The 21,069-nt window shown below is 45.0% G+C and overlaps 1 protein-coding gene across 1 annotated transcript; it reads left to right on the top strand.

The window, feature by feature from the left end:
• Window positions 1–1,013: 1,013 nt before the first annotated feature.
• Window positions 1,014–18,457, top strand: SAL1 (SAL1 phosphatase-like protein). Its single transcript, XM_087382479.1, has 8 exons — window positions 1,014–1,271; window positions 13,134–13,209; window positions 13,309–13,382; window positions 13,492–13,697; window positions 13,981–14,188; window positions 14,309–14,407; window positions 14,522–14,675; window positions 18,032–18,457. Exons 1-8 carry the CDS (start codon window positions 1,083–1,085, stop codon window positions 18,199–18,201), a joined length of 1,176 nt encoding a protein of 391 aa, XP_087238605.1. The 5' UTR covers window positions 1,014–1,082; the 3' UTR covers window positions 18,202–18,457.
• The last annotated feature ends 2,612 nt before the right edge of the window (window positions 18,458–21,069 follow it).

Raw genomic sequence — 21,069 nt, 5'->3', positions numbered from 1 at the left:
ATCATTGATCCTAATGTCATACAGGTTATCCATGGACGGCATCCCAATGGGCATTAACGCCCTTTATCCTTACCCTCTGACACATTGGCAACCAAGGCCTGAGGACCTAATTAGGCCCTTGTCCTACTTGATCTAGCTGATGCGCCTAGTTCTTCTATGGCCTTGAACACCTTCTCTTTCCATGACCACTAGAATTCCTCATTTGTAGCATCTCGTCGGTGCTCGCGAGTGAGTGGTCACCAAGAATTGAAGCCAACCTCATTCTAGCTAGCCCTTGATTGTCCCACATCCATGAGTACATGGTTGAAGCTGAGCCAAGGCAAAATGTTTTGACTTTGAGTTAGTTTAATTGTCCACCTGAGTGGTTGAGTAACCAAACTAAGTAACCGATTGTTCAAGGAGTGAGACCAAGTGATGAGTCTTTGTGCATCATTGATGGGCAGAAGGAAACCACATCAACAGGCTAATTGAAGTAAATGGTTCATAGATAATTCTGGGGGGACTTTGGAAGTTGGTTGGCTCGACCACTCAAGTCTAGTGTGGTAGCTCTATTTAAGTGTCAAACTTGATGTAGACTGGGTTTTGACAAGTTTTCTAGTTCTGTCAAGTTTGCGCAAATACTCTAGTTTTATTCAAGTGCAGACCTTGTTAAGCCACTCTTTGCTCTATGGAGATAAGTTGTGCCTTAGGCCAAGGCAAGCATGTGAGGATTGCACCAAGCAGCTGCTAGTGGCTATTTGTAATGGGCAATGAGCCCCTTGCTTCTATCATAATACGAGTGCTTGGCTTTCCCTTCATTGCTCGCTCTCATTCTTGAATTGCTCATCCACTTCCATACGGTTTTGTCCATGCTATGCAGAGCTGGATGCTTGTTTCTCCGCAACCAAGCAACGAGCAGGATGTGGTGTACCAAGCAATTGAGAGAGTGCGAGACGGCATAGTCACAAGCGAAGATGTGAGGCAGGTGCTTGCATTGAGCGGGTTGAATCTCACATAGCTTGTGAATGTGCCAAACGTTAGGATGATGATAGAAATATGAGGGTTTTTTGGAGCATAGAGGAGTGAGGTAGAGACTAGAGACGATGCTTTCCTCAGCGTGCATCTCTCCTCCCCCCACTCGCTTCTTCTTCACACTACTACACTTGCACACTTTTCGACCTCTCCGCTTGCACCCCCTTTGCTCATTATCCTCTTCACCTCCAGCCATGCCCTATCAGCCCGATCTCCGCCTCGCTCAGCGTGCTGCCCGCCTTGCTGCTCGCCTTTGTCAGGTAACTCCCCCTCTCCCACTTTGCTTCCATCCTTCTCCGTCGCCCTTCTTCTTTGTTATCATAATCTAGTTTCCCGCTGCATGCCACTTTCCTCTCTCAACTACATGGGACGCTCTTTCAGCTTTCCAACCTGCTGATCGTTCTACAATTCTCTTAACGCAACCACCATAGGAATGCTGCATAGGTGCCCCCTGCTCTTTATTGGATGCTTCTTTAGGCTCACTCCACCACTCAATGTAAGAGGAGTGTTTATGCTATCCAGCACTACCATGTTCCACGCTGTTTTCCGCATCTCTATAGGTAGGATCTAAGCATCTCTATGTTGTAGAATCCGCAACTTTACGAGTATTGAATTAAGAATTCCATCACCCTACGTAGACGTTGCAGTTGGCAGCTCCCTATTTGTACGGGCGAGACCAAATCTGCTCGCAGTTTGCTCCGATTACTGTAATGGGAAACCAGTGATGCGTGTGGCTGCCTCGTCGAAACATACCTCCTCAACTTAAAAGAAGATTACGCTTCGATAACACCTTGTGCACAGACCGTCCCTCAAGTATTCATCTGTAGCAAGATGCGCCTTATTCTGCGCTGAAACGGTTCTTTTAAAGTCTCTGTTTGTTCATCTAATCAATTCTTTGACGGAATAATATGATTGGAAAAGATTTAGAACAATGCCTGGATCTCAAACATCAACGTGCTGAGAGTCTCCTGCGATTCTGTAATCACGCATAATCCTTAAAGCCAAGTGTTGTTCTGGCTAGGTCCAGAGCTTCCTGCATGATGCACCTTCCGTTCTAGCTATGTGAAGGACCCTTCAACACATGTAGATGTCGAGCATGTAGCAACATCGGTTTTATTGGGCACATATGTTGGGCATAAATCACTTGTAACTACTGCAGTTTATACTTCTATTGGCGACGGACAAATGCATACGAAAAAGAAGTTGCAAGAATAGAAGTGATCGATTTCTCAAAGCAAATGTGTATTCATCACAGCACAGGGTCTTGGAAATATACTCTGCTATTACAGCTTATTTCACAGAGCAGAGCAGCTCTCATATACATGGAACCAGAAGTGGCAATAAACACCATACCTATTAGGGAAGGTCCTCACCCTAAGTGATGTGGACCTTAGAAAACAAATCCAAAATATGGCACCATGGTTTATGAAGGAGAAACTCCTGGATGCAGGTCTTCATCTATGAAATAGAACATATTGATTGGGTTTCCCCCGTCGCTGTCATGCCTAAGCACAACAAGAAGTTGCGGATATGTTTTAATCTAAAGCATGTGAATGCTGCCACAATCAGGCATCACTATCCCCTCCCTCTAATAGAAGCAGTATCAGAAAGGGTGGCTGGATGAGAGATATACAGTACTTGGATGACAAACAAGTGCAAATTGCTCTTGAAGATCAATTCAAACACTTATCCTAGTATCTTTAGACTGAGTGAGCCTTGGTATGCTATGCAATAATGCTTGGTTTATGAGGATAGAACAAGATTTTGTAGTTTAATATGTACGATGAACATAATCTCTAGAAACAACAAGTTTTGAGTGAATTCAGAATATTTTGCTCTCTCACATGCACGGTAGATAGTGCACAGCAAAACCTAAAGCACTCGTTTGAGTTTGGGTTAAATCAGAAATCTTGCGTGAGTTATAATCATAGCAAGCCTAAGAGAGGCTATTTGTTCTAGGCTCATTTATGTAATTAATTGTGTGCATTGGTAGAGGGGTCTTGGATGCAAATTTTAAAAGAATGATAGCTTTTAATTAACGGAATTGCGTCTCCTTATCAGCTAGATTTAGATTTAGATGATTGTTTGGGAGAGACTAAAATGAAATCGTTTAGACTTCACAAGCAGTTGTAGCTTGAATGAAGAGATTTGGACTACTTTTTGATTAGCCTTCTCCTTTAGTGCTAGCCTTCGTCATGGCTGAGTTTGCCCTTTATCTCCAAAGTGCCGACAGAAACTCAGTACGAAGACTTTGTATAAATGGATGCTCAAGTATGTGTGGGTGTGTGGATTTGTATGTGTGAGAGCATACTTTTATACTATGGTCTACACCTACTGTGTTGGAAAGGTCACCTCCCCATCTGTAAGCCCCCATATGAGGAGAGCATGGGGGAGGGAGACCTAGGGCAGTACCCAACAGAAAAAGAGAGAAAGGGGCTGCCACATAGACAGCATCATGGCTATCATGTGGGCAGCACATCTAGAGCTGTTATGGGCAGGACAGAGGGCCAGGATAGTGCGGAAGCATGGCAGATCTGTACGGATTACAGACGCCTGCTGTACGGCTGGTTTCAGGGTCACATACGGAGCTCAGGCAGGAGCCCTAGAGCTGGAACAAGCCTGGAGCAGAGGCAAGACAGTCTGGGACAGATTGCGATGGATCTAGGACATAGAGGCGCACTGTTTGCAGTAGGTTTGGGGGGCTGGACCCTGTATATATAGTAGGACATGTGCCCTTGAAAGGAGGGCCAAAGCCCTAGTGTTGTGGGCCAAGGACCCTTGTAATGAGAGCCCTTTAAGGGCGGTTTTTTTCCAGCAGACTGGTCGGTTTTCAGACAGACTGAGTCGGCCAGATTAGGGCTGACCAGTCGGTATTTTTGCCAGGCCTTGGGGCCTATAAAAGGAGGCCCTGGGCCTCATTTCATATCATATGGAGCAGCCAATCCACCAGCAGAAGGAGCAGCAGCAGGGCTACCTTTGGGCCTATAGTCAGGAGGAGAAAGAAGTACCTTGTGCTGCAGACCTAGCTTGCAGAAGGCTGCCCACCTAGGCTGGTTTCCAGACAGCAAGGTGGAGAGGATCATTCTAGACGGAAAGTCTACTTACGCTCGAGGTGGAGCACGCGGGCTCGAGTCTAGAGATAGCCAGCAGATAGGAGAAGTACCTTGTGGTAAGATCAGAGGACCACACCATTGGTGGGACTCTGGATCTGTCTCTTTTGTATTGTGTTCATATTTGTGGACGGAAATATATATTTTTGGTGGTTTCTCTATTTGGTTGGTTCATTGTCTATTGATGAGTCTGCACACCTATTGTATGCACATAAGTAAAGAAGTCTGTGATTCCACACCCACACCGCACACTGTGTGAGCTCCTGGGCATTACTGTAAGTCTTCCACTGCGTGTACCCTCTGTTGGGTATTTTCTAACATGGTATCAGAGCCCAAGTAGGAGGCTCACAGGTGTGGGAGCCTGAAGGCAGGGACCTTGCTGAAGGACGACCCTGATTCAGAAGCTCTAGGGAATCGACTTCCACGACTGGAGGATTGTGCCCTTGCGAGAAGGAGGGTGACTCAGGTTCAGTCAGGTGCGTTCAGAGTTCTGGTTTACTGAATTTGAGTTTGGTTGACTTTGCTGTGTGGTATATTAGCAGAGATGTCGACATCTACAGCCTCTTCAGCCCCTGCTTTCCCTTCCTCCTCCTCCAGTTTTCTCCCTTTCACTATCCCTAACTTTGGAGAGTCTGGGAACCTGGACGGGACTAATTACCCGATCTGGAAAGTGAAGATCCGGAGTCATTTAGTGGCTCGGAAGTTGTGGAAGCTGACCACGGGAGAGGAGTCGAAGCCGGAGGACATGGTGGACAGTAAAGGGGAGGTACTCATGGCAGTAGACAGAGAGGAGCTTGAAGCTTGGGAAGAAAGAGATGCCCATGCCCTGGCAATAATCATAGGGACTACGGCGGACTCCGTTCTTCGGCATATCCAGCTGGCCGAGACGTCAGTAGAGGCGTGGGCCACCCTGAAGGATCTTCAGCATCAACTCTACAATCTTGATATGGAAGAAGGCGATACGATACATAGCCATTTGACGAAGGTCAAGGTGGTGCAGGATCAGCTGGCAGCAATTGGTCAGAAGATAGACTCATGCCATCTGGCCTTGATGGTACTGAGGAGATTGCCTCGGAGTTTCAAGAGCTTTGTTACGGCTATGACAGCAGGACAGAGGACCAAATCTCTGACATTTGAGGAATTGTGTCCATTACTGCTACAGGGAGGAAGCTTGGGAGAAGCTCTACAACGAGGACAAAGACGACAAGGCGATGCTGGCAAAGGATTCCACTGGCAAAGGAAAGGGCAAGCCTAACGGTGGCAAGTCCAATAAAGATGACTCTGACGACGAGGGGACTTCGAAGAGGAAGCATAAGAAGAAATGTTTCTATTGTGATACGCTCGGACATTTTGCAAAGGATTGTAGAAAGAAAAAGGCGGATCTGAAAAACAAACAGGAGTCTGACTCAGATTCAGAGGGAAAGGCCAAAGCAAATGTGGTAATCGAAGAGTTGTTCTTGGTGACATCACCGAGTGTTACCGAGGTCAGATATGTTGATCCAGAAATCACAGTAAGGATGTCTGACATAGAGATGTGGGTCGACGAGGAGTCAGATGCCTTTGTGAAGGTGAAGGACAGTATGGAGCGCTTGGTACCTTCCAGGTGTGTAGCTGTTGACACTGACACGAGGGTGGATTCCATGGAAGGCCCTGGGGTCTCATGGTCAGATGGATGCTAGAGTTCAGAAGGGGACAGTATAGGATTACACAAGCGCTTGGTGGGTGCCTCAATAAGAGTTTGCTTTCAGAGCGAACATTCAGGCAGTAGAACAGTCTGGTATGTACTTGATATTCTGCATTTGAGCCTTTATAGCATGCTGTGGAGAGACTCTGCTCTTCATTTGTCTCAGGGGATAAGAGATTGGAAGGAATTGGCCTTCTTCGAAGGCAGAAGGGGAAGTATTGGTGCTTCTTCAAATCTTGGACGCAGATTGCTAGAAGGTGATGAACAAAGAGTACTGAAGCCAGAAGAGTACCTGCTTGAGAACTCAGTGAGAGTTCATGGTCCAGGTTATCTGGAAATATTCATTGGTTGCAGACCTTGCCAAAGGAAGGACGGGTTGAAACAAACCCTCAGAGCATGGTGCCTGGAAGACTCCAGGTTGTTCACTCATTATGAGGGGGACGACTGGAAGATCGTGACGGCTGGATTGCTCGAGTTCAGAGGCGGGAACGTGACTGAAGGAGGTGGTACCAGGAGGTGCTACCAGAGATGGACTTGTGTACCAGGATGGTGTGTGGAAGCGGAACCGGACCTGGTGGAGCAGGAGCCACTGGATGCAAAGCCAGGAAAAGATTCCGACATCGAAGAGTTCCAGAGGACTACGACCAGGGAGTTACTGGAGCATCTTCATCGACGTGTTGGCATTGGGCTGAGATGTGTCGGTGAGAGGGGGTGTTGGAAAGGTCACCTCCCCATCTGTAAGCCCGCATATGAGGAGAGCATGGGGGAGGGAGACCTAGGGCAGTACCTTAAGTGCTTATCGTCTACCTGTATGCACAAGTGTGAAGTGAGATTGGGGTGTGGTATTCTAGCAAAACTTGCACATTCAATGACTTGTGATCAAAGTTGGTGATAGACGCAAGGTTATTCTAACATCATGTCTGAGCTTGACAGTCGACCTTGACTGGCTAAATATGTACGTGCTTAGACAAAAAAACAACAAAACAACAAAACAAAATATAACAGAGAAGTAGAAGTATGAGAGGCACCAAAGAGGCACTAGAATGATAAAGAATAGTGTTTTTCCTTTACATCGAAGTTATTGTCCATATGCTAACAAGAAGTTACAGTTTTGTAATATGTCAACAAAGATCTCAGTTTCCATATTGAAAATTCTGCTGTCCACCATCAGCACCAAATAAAATTCTGATATCCCCCTAAGGCCCTATGATCTGTATTTAAGCTTGTGAACAATATATTTAGCCCAATAGCGGAAGCTCATTTCCAATTATTTATATAATTAACATTTGGAATTTTAAATGACCATGGACTAAAAATTGAATCAACATTAACATTCAAACATGTTAGAAAATACCCAACAGAGGGTACACGCAGCGGAAGACTTATAGTAATGCCCAGGAGCTCACACAGTGTGCGTTGTGGGTGTGGAATCACAAACTTCTTTACTTATGTGCATTCAATAGATGTGCAGACTCATCAATAGACAATGAACCGGCCAGATAGAGAAACCACCAAAATATATATTTCCGTCCAAAACTATGGACACAATACAAGAGAGATAGATCCAGAGTCCCACCAATGGTGTGGTCCTCTGATCTTACCACAAGGTCCTTCTCCTATCAGCTGGCTATCTCTAGACTCGAGCCCGCGTGCTCCACCTCGAGCTTCTGTAGACTTTCCGTCCAGAATGATCCTCTCCACCTTACTGCGTGTGAATCAGCCTAGGTGGGCAGCCTCCTGCAAGCTAAGTCTGCAGCACAAGGTACTTCTTTCTCCTCCTGACTATAGGCCCAAAGGTAGCCCTGCTGCTGCTCCTTCTGCTGGTGGATTTGCTGCTCCAGATGATGTGAAATGAGGCCTGAATGGCCTCTTTATATAGGCCCCAAGGGCCTGGCCAGCCAACCGACCCAGCAGCCCTAGAAAGGGCCGACTGCTGGTCGGTTCAGCCCCCTGCCCCTGGCCGACCAAAACCGACCCCACAGCTCCCCATTTATGGGACTGGGGGCTGCCCTTTTGGGGCTCTCATTACAAGGGCCCTTGGCCCACCTTTCAAGGGCAGATGCCCTACTATATATACAGGGTCCAGCCCAGCCTCTGCTTCCCCGCCTTGCCACGTGGCCCTGCGCCACTGTTTGCCTCCATGTGAGGCCTGTTCCAGCCTGCTGTGCTGGCCTGCTGTCATTGCACCTTGTCCAGGGCTTGCTGCAGGTCGAGATCCTGCCTGCCACCCTTGCCATCCTGGTTGCCTATTACGTGACTGCATCCTGCCATGAAGGCGCCTTGAGCTGCCTCTGCCAGGCCCTTCACTAGCACCTGGGTACCATGCTTTTGTGCTTAGGTTCACCCCCCCATGCTCTCCTCATATGGGGGCTTACAGATGGGGAGGTGAACTTTCCAACAAAACATTCATAGATAGCTTAAAACATGAGAATAAAAAATGTGAACGGAAACCACAACACCGCATGGGGTGAAAACAAGGATCACCCCCTATCAAAGCTACGCCTCTATCATATTTTTATGTTCCAATAATGCTTGGTTTTGAATACAATACAATTCCACAACTTTGGATGGAACAATAAAACCCTAGGAAAGTATAAATAAAACCCTAGAAGAGTCTAAATGATATGATCAACTTCTATAACAAATAGGAGGAATACAACATGACTGCCAGTGAAATATGCCAAAATAGTCCTGGAGAAGCCATGAATGGTGTAGAACCATGAAGATACCAAACTCAGCCAACGTTAGGGTAGATATACAGAAACTCTCGAGTCTAGATCAGTCTCCCTCATAGACACTGCCATACTAACTTGCCATGTCACTACTCTCAATCTCTCAAACTGACATATCGTCAAGCCAGATGAACCCAAACCACGCAACCAGCCCATATGCTCGTATTTACAGTCATCAGCCGCCAAATGGTAGTCAAGTGCATTGAACAATAAACAAATCAGTCAACGTTGGCATATACACGTGCTAGAAACAAGTAGAAGCTGATGTCTTTAGGGTGGGTGGGCTAGAAAAATGCAAGGCTAGACTAGATATTGCATAGGTGCACAAATGTCAAGAAGACAAGGCCAGATTTTCAGGTGGCAATTAGAAGTGGGCAAACACCTGTTCTAAACAAGTGAGAGCCAGAAAAGCTAAAGAGTTAATAAAGCTACAAAACAGCGATAACAAGATAAGAGCAGCTTTTTGGCTTTTATTTTTCTATTTAATCATAACTTTAATGTTGAACTAAATCAGGTAAAATAAATCATAAATAAATAATAGCAATTCCATTAATTAAATATACCTAGATGAATCCAGGAACATTCCCAAACTCATCCTCTAAAAACACAACATAGTGCAGTTTCAATCCCACGATAGTCACTCATAAGATTGAAAACCGTAAACATAGCAGGGACTAGCTACTATGACATCCCCACTGACGTCATCAGCGCCCAACAGTATGTTAGAATATACCCAACAGAGGGTACACGCAGTGGAAGACTTATAGTAATGCCCAGGAGCTCACACAGTGTGCGGTGTGGGTGTGGAATCACAGACTTCTTTACTTATGTGCATACAATAGGTGTGCAGACTCATCAATAGACAATGAACCAACCAAATAGAGAAACCACCAAAAATATATATTTCCGTCCACAAATATGGACACAATACAAAAGAGATAGATCCAGAGTCCCACCAATGGTGTGGTCCTCTGATCTTACCACAAGGTACTTCTCCTATCTGCTGGCTATCTCTAGACTCGAGCCCGCGTGCTCCACCTCGAGCGTAAGTAGACTTTCTGTCTAGAATGATCCTCTCCACCTTGCTGTCTGGAAACCAGCCTAGGTGGGCAGCCTTCTGCAAGCTAGGTCTGCAGCACAAGGTACTTCTTTCTCCTCCTGACTATAGGCCCAAAGGTAGCCCTGCTGCTGCTCCTTCTACTGGTGGATTGGCTGCTCCAGATGATATGAAATGAGGCCCAGGGCCTCTCCTTTTATAGGCCCCAAGGCCTGGCAAAAATACCGACTGGTCAGCCCTAATCTGGCCGACTCAGTCTGTCTGAAAACCGACCAGTCTGCTGGAAAAAAACCGCCCTTAAAGGGCTCTCATTACAAGGGTCCTTGGCCCACAACACTAGGGCTTTGGCCCTCCTTTCAAGGGCACATGCCCTACTATATATACAGGGTCCAGCCCCCCAAAACCTACTGCAAACAGTGCGCCTCCATGTCCTAGATCCATCGCAATCTGTCCTAGACTGTCTTGCCTCTGCTCCAGGCTTGTTCCAGCTCTAGGGCTCCTGCCTGAGCTCCATACGTGACCCTGAAACCAGCCGTACAGCAGGCGTCTGTAATCCGTACAGATCTGCCATGCTTCCGCACTATCCTGGCCCTCTGTCCTGCCCATAACAGCTCTAGATGTGCTGCCCACATGACAGCCATGATGCTGTCTATGTGGCAGCCGCTTTCTCTCTTTTTCTGTTCTGGATATAATACACTTCTGATCTGGATCAAGTACCTTCAGATGTAAAGCCAAAAGGAAGATGTATAAATGTATAAACCAAGTATACCTGCCCCATATGTACCAACAACTGCAACATACGTCCACTAAGGTTAAGGTACCGATAGCAGCTCTATCTGCAGCACCGATTGCTGTCCACATGCCTCTTTGTAAGCTTCAGTAGCTGCTCAAGGATGAGCTCTTACTGCACAATATGCTCACTGTTTGTACACCCACCCTTGCTCTCCTACTTGCTGCCGGTATTCACGCCACTGTGTCCTGTAGACCTGCGGCAGAATGAACTGCCTATGATCCCCTCACAATGGGGCATTTTGTAGGACAGTACGCTCTGTGAAGAACCAGACTTTTCGAGAATGCAAATGTGTGCAATGTATGCAGAATTTGAATGCCAATTGGCCCTCCAATGGGGAAGAGCGCCCTCGTGAGAGTACTTGTTTCTAATTCGACCTACATGCAAGGTGGGAGAGAGATGGCAGATGAATGCAAGGTGAATGAAGAATCCTAAGTGAGATTCACAATGAAAGGGTGATACCCTTTCATTAATGTGCCTTAAGATCACTCAAGCTCCACCTTCCCATTTACACCTACCCTTAGCCTATGATCCATGCATCTACCATTCAGTGCACCTTAATGCACCCTTCCCTTCCTATTGCCCCTAGGACCTAGACACGTGTGTGCACATTTTTATTAATAGAATAAGTATCACATGTCCAAATTCGATGTTGTCTAAAGCAGTGGCTCCAGCTCGACTAGTCCTATCTACTCAGATGATCCACCACCATAATAAATCGGTCGATGTCCATCATAAATACAAATACATGTTACACCATTGGCGTATAATATATAATAATGTTTTAGTGTCTACTAATCATGGATTAGTGATTTCTCGTCATGACACGCCGACCAAGACCTGGTTAGAGTCTGTAAAAGCCATGGAGACATCAAGTGCATTCTGATGGGCATTGTCTCAGCCCTACCCACTACTTGGGCTCCACGTACCAGCCCCAATGCCTGCCCTATACCAGGATCTATTGCCAGCCCTGAGGTGCTGGCCATGTGGCTGCCTTAAAACAAACATAAGAAGGATGCTTTGTTGCTGCTCAAGTTGTCGCCTCTTGACAGCCAATCTTGTCAGAGATGCAGCTGAAATATGCGAAAGCAAAGGGCAGACATGCTTATTGGTATAGGTTGTTTCCAAGGCTTGGTGTCAGAGTAGAACCTTAAACACCCAGGCTTGGGCCCAACTAACCTTTTGTCTCTTTTATTTTGCTCTTTTTAACTTAATTTGTAAGATTGGATAAATTCTAGTCTTATGAAGGTGTATATCTCGCTAGTGCCTAACAAGGATTTTGGCATACTTAATCGATGTTATGGTGATGTTTTACTTTGTTTTTCTTGAGAGTTTGGAGCAAAGAAACTTTAATTTCAATCACCTGAGACTCATTTGCAAAAAATACCAGGGAACACCTCTTTTGTCTCATTAAGCTTCCCCAGTCTTTCCTAGTGTACAAGTAATTTTCAGGATTGATAGTGTTTATAAAAGACTGACAATATTGTTAGTTCTAGTAAGGCTCTAATGCTCGACTCTGAGCGCTTCTCAAACATGCTCTTGGGATTGAAGGGAGAGCTAGGGCATAGCATGATTGTTGAGAAAGAAACTATGGAAAGCTTAGAAGAGGCTTATCATGACCAGCTTGGAAAGAAAAATCTTATTAATCCTTTGAGAGCAGCATGTCTTAGCAACACAAAATGAGGGTTTCGCTCATTATAGGAGTTAACCAAAAACGTCTCACGACACGAGCTGACAGAATTGATGTAGAGAAAGTTCTCCTTTAGTGCCAGCCTTCGTCATGGCTGAGTCTTCCCTTCACCTTCGGAGTGTCGATCCCTTCACCTTCGGAGTGTCGACAGAAACTCAATACGAAGACTTTGTATAAATGGATGCTCAAGTATGTGTGGGTGTGTGGATTTGTATGTGTGAGAGCATATTTTTATACTATGGTCTACACCCACTGTTGGGCGCTGATGACATCAATGGGGATGTCTCCTTTAGTGCTAGCCTTTGTCATGGCTGAGTCTTCCCTTCACCTCCGGAGTGCAGACAGAAACTCAGTACGAAGACTTTGTATAAATAGATGCTCAAGTATGTGTGGGGGTGTGGATTTGTATGAGAGAGCATATTTTTATACTATGGTCTACACCCACTGTTGGGCGCTGATGACGTCAGTGGGGATGTCATAGTATCTAGTCTGTGCTATGCATGATGGAGTTTATGGTTTTCAACCTTGTGAGTGACTATCATGAGATTGAAACTGCACTATGTTGTGTTTTTAGAGGATGAGTTTGGGAATGTTCCTGGATTCATCTAGGTATATAAATGTTGAATTGATGCCACTTTGCTAATGCTCTTTGACCTGTTAAGAAATAGAGTCTATAATTTGAACCCAGGACCGTCTTCTTTTCCTGTAGAGACTATTTTCGAACCATTAGATGAAGTGTTTTTTAGGAATATACAATGGAGAAGAGAAACATAGTCATAGGAATATCCTGATGTTGTGGCTGTGAAAACTGCTCAAAAAATTAAAAAGTTGAATCAAGAAAGGTCTATCGACAGTTAAACAATTGTGATGAGTCGAGGAAATATAATGCTTGCTTTTGATGACATCCAGCATTGTAGGTATCTATTACTTTTATTTTAAAAAGGACTTGTTTCTGGTCAAAAACCTGATAACACGGGTTATAATTTGAAAAGAACACCTTACAAGCAAGCAGATCAGGCATTTGAAAGGAAGAATATGACAGGTAGAATTTTGATGCAGGCAGTCCAAAAAAATTTGTTGTCAAAGGAGACACAGGCCAAGGCCGACAAATCTCCTGTCACTGTTGCTGACTATGGTGTGCGCTTTGTGACTCATGAGGCCTTAAAGGAAGCATATTAGTCTGTTTGAATTTGTTCTTGCTTTTGCTTTCGTGTCTGATGTGAAGGATCTGCAGGTTCTCAAGCTTTGGTCAGCTGGGCATTGGAAAGGGAGTCTCCCTCTGGCTCATTTTCGATGGTTGCAGAAGAGGTTAGGAATTCTCCAAGTTCTATTGTTTTGTCTCAAATGGGCCATCCTTTATGTGCTCAGTGTGCAGGTTTCTTTTTCGTCTCTTAGTGGATAAACACTGAAATGGCAGGATGCGGATGATCTGCGCCGAGAAGATGGGTTAGAGATGCTGGTACGCATCACTGATCTGGTGAATGAGGCAATCATTGCTGAGGGCATTTTAAATGCTTCCCTTCTAACGAAAGAAGATGTTTTAGAAGCTATTGATAGAGGTAAATCCGAAGGTGGTCCAACGGGAAGACATTGGGTTTTGGACCCCATCGACGGCACAAGGGGGTACGTTCAAGTGAGCCTGGATGTTACTGGATATCATTTTGAAATGAAAATAATTGCTCATACAAAGATTTGCTTTTCGATTTGTACAGAAATCAAGGAATATCTATATATTATCATCTGAATAAGCAAGGGTAGCACTTGAAGTTTCATCCTTGGAATAACTTGAAGTTACAGCAAAGCTCTTCGTTTGACTTTACACATGTGGCATCATCTGTACGATGAAAGTCATACCTGCTGATGCACACATCTCTGAATCATAAGTTTTGTGGTCTTTTTTGTGAAGGTTTGTAAGAGGTGACCAGTATGCAGTGGCTCTGGCTCTTTTGGACGAGGGGGAAGTTGTATTGGGTGTTTTGGCATGCCCAAATCTGCCTTTGACAGGGGTTTCTGTTAAAAGCTCATCCGGGGAACCAGTGGGCTGTTTGTTCAGTGCAAGCAAAGGCGCAGGCACAATGTTACAATCATTAGATGGTTCATTTCCACCACATAAGGTAAGATTCATTGTGATTACGTTACTTATCGGCGTATTATCGACTTAATTAATGCCCACCTGTACACATATATACCACCCATTGTGGCCTTTTTTTAAGACTTAGGGAGATTGTTTGCAGGTTTATGTGAGTGATGTAGATGATTCGGCACTAGCATCATTTTGTGAATCCTTTGAATCAGCTCATTCACAGCAGAGCTTGACTGCAACTATTGCCCAAGTATGTTACAAGCCTACGTCATTTGCCATCTTCAAAAATTTTCAGATCTTTCAGAATCTTCCTATTTTGCAGTAACACTTGGGAAGGGTTGACTGATGTTGTTTTGAAATGCAGATAATGGGAGTCAAAGCACCCCCGATAAGGATTGATAGTCAGGCAAAATACGGTGCTATGGCTAGAGGGGATGCAGCCATTTATTTACGCTTCCCGCATCCAGGCTATCGGGAAAAGATATGGGATCATGCCGCTGGTTCTATTGTCATAAAAGGTGTGCTGTTGTCAGTTCTGATCTGTTTGCCTATTTGATAGTCTTGTGATATGATATTGGAGGCTCAGCTGAAATGTATGACTACTGTGCTGTAGGCAGCACGTTGTTAGCCATTTGTGCCAAGGTTCAGTCATTCTGAAATGCTGGCATGCACTTTGCCATTGCACTCCTCCTTTTTCATTTGCAAGCTTTTTCTTCTATGGCGTTGGCCTTAGTGCCACTGCAATCATCGAGATAATTGGTAGGTCTGTCTTAGACCATACACTCTTCCTATGCAAGCCTATGAGCCTCCTTTCTAAAGGAGCAAAGACCAGGAGTGATGCTGAAGGGGTAATGTCAGATGCCAGATAAAAAAGATTCCATTTGGGCTATGGAAGACACCTTGCGCTTTATGCAAGAGTTTTCAGAGGATATGTTCCTGGATTCATCTAGATATATATACTATCTAAGGAAGCGGAAGCAATCTAAACCTAAGAATAGTTAAGACGCATGAGGGAGAAAAGAAAGAAAGAAAGAAAGAAATGTTAACGTCCTCGGAACACCTCATGGGCTATGGGACAAAGTACATCAAAGAATACAAGCCTCTATGAGCTGAAGCAAAGGGCACGCTATGGGAGACACCTTGCACTTTATGCAAGAGTTTCAGAAGATGAGTTTGGGCATGTTCCTGGATATATAGACGCATGAGGGAGAAAAGAAAGAAAGAAAAAGAAACATATATGAACGTCCTTAGAAGACTGCATGGGCCTATGGATCAAAGTACATCAAAGAAGAAACCCATACAATTCTCTATGGGCTGAAGCAAAGGACGCGCTATGGCCCTTGCTGAGTGCTATGCTAAGCTAACTCAACAATCAAAAACTTAATGGCTGAGAAAACTGAAATCTTAGAATCCAAATCCTGGTGTTGTGGTGGCTCTCTTGTGGGCTGCAAAGATATCCCGAATCTGTGTCTGTCGGACTTAGAAAATTGAAATCTTAGAATCCAAATCCGATGCCATGGTGGGTCTCCTGTGGGCTGCAAACATGTCCCAAATCTGTCTGTCGAACTGTCTCTTGCTAGGGTGGGGGATGTAGTCTCTTTGATCTCTATATTAGATGGGCTATGTCGAGTGGCACCTTGTCTCTAGCGGTCTCTTCTGAGGAGAGCTGAGATAAGCCGGACCCGATCATGCGGACTCTAGTCAGTCTGTGTGGTGTGTGGTCTCCGCGTCCCTCGCTCGGCAGCATCGTGTCAACCTTCTTGGCAATCACTGCCCTCATGTCAGCTAGCTCTTCCATCTCCACCCCACTATGTCTTGGAGCTGACTCATATGCATAGAACCATGACATGTTTCTGTGCTCGGTCTACCTCAGCCACATGTGGTGTTGTCCCTGCCTACTGCTCTCTGATCTATCGCAGTAGTGTCTCTCTGTGTCGTCGCATCTCAATGAGATAGAGCCCAATGCAGACTTGGTCTTAATGAGAGTTAGTAGGCTGGGCAGGCGCATAAGAAATGCTCCTCTGTCTTGACCTCCCCCAACGTGCATAATCTGCAGATCTGCTGCTTTCTGGGTATACCTGCAGCTCTCCTTGCCTCCATCCTCAGCTGGTGGGATGAGACCTGCATTTGTCCAATGACAATCCGCGGTGCATGTGAGACTCCTCTATCGTCGAGTTACTGGGGTCTGATGATGAGTCCATCCTCCGATACTCTCAAGAATAGAATTGAATCTTGGCGGGGAATTCCTGGTTCCCTCCCCAAGTCCGAGATGTATGGAGCTAGAGGATATCTAACTGTATGATACAGTTAATGTCGTCTCATGGGATCTGCTCGAGTGGTGCATTGGAGCGGTGTGTGTGTGTGTGCATTCGCATGCGCGTGCGCATTTGATCTCACACTTGTCTTCGATAGCTTTTAGTCATTGGCAACCTACACACTCGGACTTTCTTTTGGGTCACATTGATGGCAAAGTAAAGGGTTGCCCTTATGTTTCTCGAATGCTGAAATGGAAAGGCAGGGTTACTCTTGCAGGCAACTCGCTCATGGCGAGAGCATTTATTGGTCAAAGGTCTTGCTACCTCCATTTGCACTGTAAGAGCCTAGACGCTCATATTTTGTTTCTTCTAAAAGGATACTTACTGTGGATGATGCTGGTATAGTGATCTCTTTTCCTGAAGCGACCTGAAAGTATGCATTGGGGTTGCGTTATAGACCTCTATGGCATATATTATCTTGCATGCTTCATGATTTTTAGCCGGTCCCTTGTCTTGAGATCTCTGACTGTCTCAATGATTGGGTGCTTCAATCAGATGATATTTGTGCGCCTTGTGTGGCTGCTGGCAAATATCATGGTTGCATCTGTGTATAAGGTACTGGGGACTGAGTGGTGAGGGGCCATGTGGAACGTGGGTGTGGTCAGACCAACTGAGGAGGGGAAAGGTGGCTGACTGAGGGGTAAGGGTGGCAGGAAAGAGGCATACTGTGGTGGGGCATAGGGGGTCGGGCTGAGATGTGTTGAGGCTGCCCCTAATACCAACAATGATGGTGCTGCAAACTCTGGTGCTGGTACTGTCACACTTGGAGATAGTAGTGCTATCACCTCCAGGGTTGGGGTAGGGGATGTCAATGACGATGGGGGTGATGATGAGGGTGATGTGGAGGCCAATGTCGACATTGAGGCTACTTGGGAAGGTCACACTGGCTGCCTTTTGTGTGGCAGTGCGATCAACCTGAAGGTCACTATGGTGGCTGTTCTTGTTCACATCGTCAATCTTGGGCTGGTTCTGTTGCTTCTCCTTCTTGGGTTTCGCTTTATCATTCTCAGTTATGTCCCCTTTTTCCATCTCGCTTCTCCTGTTTTCTTTCCCTCTTTTTGTTATGCAGAAATCTTAAAATTATGGAAGGGGCAAAGGCACACAGCCCTGCACACATACTAGTGCCTGAAGGAGATCAAAGTGGTGGACTGAAGGGGGCACCCAACTGTTCCTTGGAAAGCAAATCGGAGTTGCAGGGCTGATTACAGCAAGTGCAGGTTCGGTTGCAGGTGGAATCTGCTGGCAGTCCTGCACAGACTTCGCGACTACCCTTACAGCAACCTACCTCTGTTTTTTATGCCCTGTGTGGTGCAAACTCTGCTTGTACAACTCTTTTGTGCAAAGCCCCACGCAACCCCCTTCCCTGGCACACCCCATTGATGCATTTTCTTTGTATAAAGACATTTATACATGCAATGGTCACAAGTGATGTATGACTCGTGCTATATAACAAGTGATGTACTTGTTTGAGTTTGATAAGCTTCTTGATTTTGGAGAAGGTCTGATAGAAGCCACTGTGGCAATAAATCACAGTTTGATTTCGTTTGATTTGAGTGCAGAAGCTGGAGGCGTGGTTCTTGATGCAGGAGGAAAGCCATTAGACTTTTCTAAAGGCAGATATCTAGATGTGGACCATGGTATCATTGCAACTAATCCACAGCTTTTAGAGAGACTTCTGACTGCAGTGCAAGCTGCGCTCCAAGCAGAACGCTCTAAAGCTTCACTATAGTGCATATTAGCACCCTTGGCTCAATTTTGTCATGGGCTCATCTGCTTACATTGTAAGCCTGCCTGCATATAATACTTCACTAGAGTTTTTGGTAGTCACCAGAGTACATCTCTTACATCTCAATTGGAGTTCATTCAACACCTAAATATTGATGCAAAGACATTTCTTTTAAAGCTTCACTATAGTGCACATTAGCACCCCATGCTCAAATTTATCATGGGCTTCGTCTGCTTACATTGGAAGCCTGCCTGCATATGATACTAGTCAGCTTAAACTCTCGTGTGGAATTCCTTCAACACCTAAATATTGATACAACAACATTTCTTTTGGATTCGTAACACGCAATGTAGGTGAACTGCAAGCCTGCGATCTTGTATAATGCTAGTGTTGTTGGATGCAACCTCCTCGTGGTGGGAATATGTGGCCAAAATATTTCATACAGATGTTGTCATTTAAGAGATTGTGAGCGTTGATCTTAAAGCAGGAGGTATTGTATCACGCCTGATTATGGTGGTAAAGTTTAGAAATGTAACTGGTTTTATATTCATTATATACAAGATGACCTTTTGCATTTATGAATTGTATATCTATGCGTTACATGAAGAGGGACAAACGGAAGCTAAAGAACATACACAACATACCGAGGGACAAACGGAAGCTAAAGAACATACACAACATACCGTACTTTTTTTTGGATTCCAAAATGAGGGTCTATTCAAATAAAACGAAACAAGAAAAGTGTTGGACAATCTTTTTGAAGACCAAAAACAAAATTGTACAAGATACATCTACATTAACAACATTTACATATTGTCTAATTGAAATAAACAAAGGGGAACATATTCCAAAAGTTAAGATTCCCAAAACTCCAACTCCATGAGGCAATGCTATTGAGCATTATTTGGCTAGGTGACACATTCAAGCATGATCGTCTTTATATTATACCATTAAGTGACAAAATTTATATGCTGTCACAATCAAAGAGGATAGGGACTTAAATGCGTCAAAGCCAATATAGGCCACACACGTGTTTCACAAAGATGCTGATAGAAAGCCATTTATTCATACACGATTATGAAATCCAAAAAACTTATGTGTACTCGACATACATATGTGTAAGCTAGTGGTGATAGACAATGCTCCCACACCAACAAACTATATTTTTGTCCTAAAAGACACAATACAAAAGGAGTCCCGAATCCCACCAAATTGTGCTCCTCTATCACCTCTAGATCCCTAAACTTGCATGCTTCTCATCGAGCTCCTGTAGACTTTAGTCATTGTGCCTTGTCCCATTGAATGTTAGCCTAGGTGTGCAGCCCCTTCTTGAGCTATGTTTGCAACACTCAGCTCCTCTTGATGCTCTTGGATGTAGGCCCAAGACGTATTGTCTAGCTTGCTCTTGAAATGCTTCTCCAGTGGATGAGTCATGAGCCTCAAGGGCCCCTCCAAAAAAGTCAACTAGCTAGCCTTGATCTGGCCGACTTTTGTTACCTCCCTAGCCAATTGGGGGCCTAGCCTTCTAGTCTGTGAAACTTGGCTTGGTAGGGTCCTCTTCTTTAGGCCTTGTAGACCTCGCCTCACCATGTGGCATTTAGTCACTAGCCCAGGTAGATCTCTCTTTGCCCCAACCTGTTCGCGGCTCTTTTGTTGGCCTCGATATGTCTCCAAACAAGAGCCTCCATAGCCTTTCGTTTCACCTTTGTCCAGGTTGTTTGCGACCCTTGGAACCTTTGCAAAACTTTCGTATAATCTGTTGGATGCTTCCATATAGCTGTTCTTGTCATCACCCATGGACCATGTTGTCTTCTTTGCACAAATTGACTCCAACCAATCATTGACCAACACACGGCAATTCTATATCACGTCCACGAATTGGCTCCAAATTGTTAGGTATGAACCCCTTTGTACTACCCACATGACAACCCATGTGCTACCCATGTGACAAACCCATGCACTCATGTTTTGTTGTATGTATGCTACCCACATGGCAACCAATGTGCTACCCATGTGGCAGCCACCTAAGTCCTTAAGTACAACTCCCACATGCTCTCCTCATATGGGGGCTTACAGATGGGGAGATGACTTTTCCAACACCCCCTCTCATTGACACATGTTGGCTTGATCCCAACTTGTGGATAGTAGCTCCCATGTTGTAGCCCTTTGGAACATTGCAGTGTCCAATGTCACTTCCTAGCTATTCATCCAGTGGCTCCCTACACTGCCAAGTTCGTTCCTACACAAGCAAATCACTCTCGTACACAAGTCCAAGGTTGCACTAGATCGCACCACCTTCTCTAGTCACATTCTTGCCTTTGAACTCGAGCAATCCAAGTATCAACATCCTCTTATTGTCCCCTCATGATGGGTTCCAGCCTCCATGCTCTCAAGGTCTATTTCAACTCGTCTTCCATCTAGCAAGGTCTACAACCAAATAACATACTCGAGAAATAAAACCCCAAGCATAAATCCAAATTACCTACACTATCAGCTTCCTTGTGTGGTTTTATAATGTCCCCCTCTAAGTCATGGCCTCCATTTGACTTTGAATCCATAGGTCCTATCGAAGGATTCTCCTCTATGTCAGTAATACCATGAAAGCACCTAGATGGCTCCAAGCGCTCAATGCTATCCTTCAACTTCACAAAGGTTTTGGACTCCTCATCTGACCACATCTCAATGTCAGACATCCTCATCGTAACATTGGGGTTTGCATACGTTATCTCAGCGACACTTGAAGATGTCACCAAGAAAAGCTCTTCTGTAACCTCCACATTAGTTGCATTCTTTGACTCCTCTGAATCTAAATTGGCCCCCTTCTTTTAATCTGCCTTCTTTTTTCTGTAATCCTTTGCAAAATGACTGGCT

Source organism: Dipteris shenzhenensis, chromosome 12 (genome assembly GCF_047967505.1).
Source record: "Dipteris shenzhenensis isolate YYH24624 ecotype China chromosome 12, Dip_SZ_1.0, whole genome shotgun sequence".
Lineage (NCBI taxonomy): Eukaryota > Viridiplantae > Streptophyta > Polypodiopsida > Gleicheniales > Dipteridaceae > Dipteris > Dipteris shenzhenensis.
The sequence above is the reverse complement of the archived record's forward strand: the minus strand, read 5'-3'. Positions and strand labels throughout refer to the sequence as shown.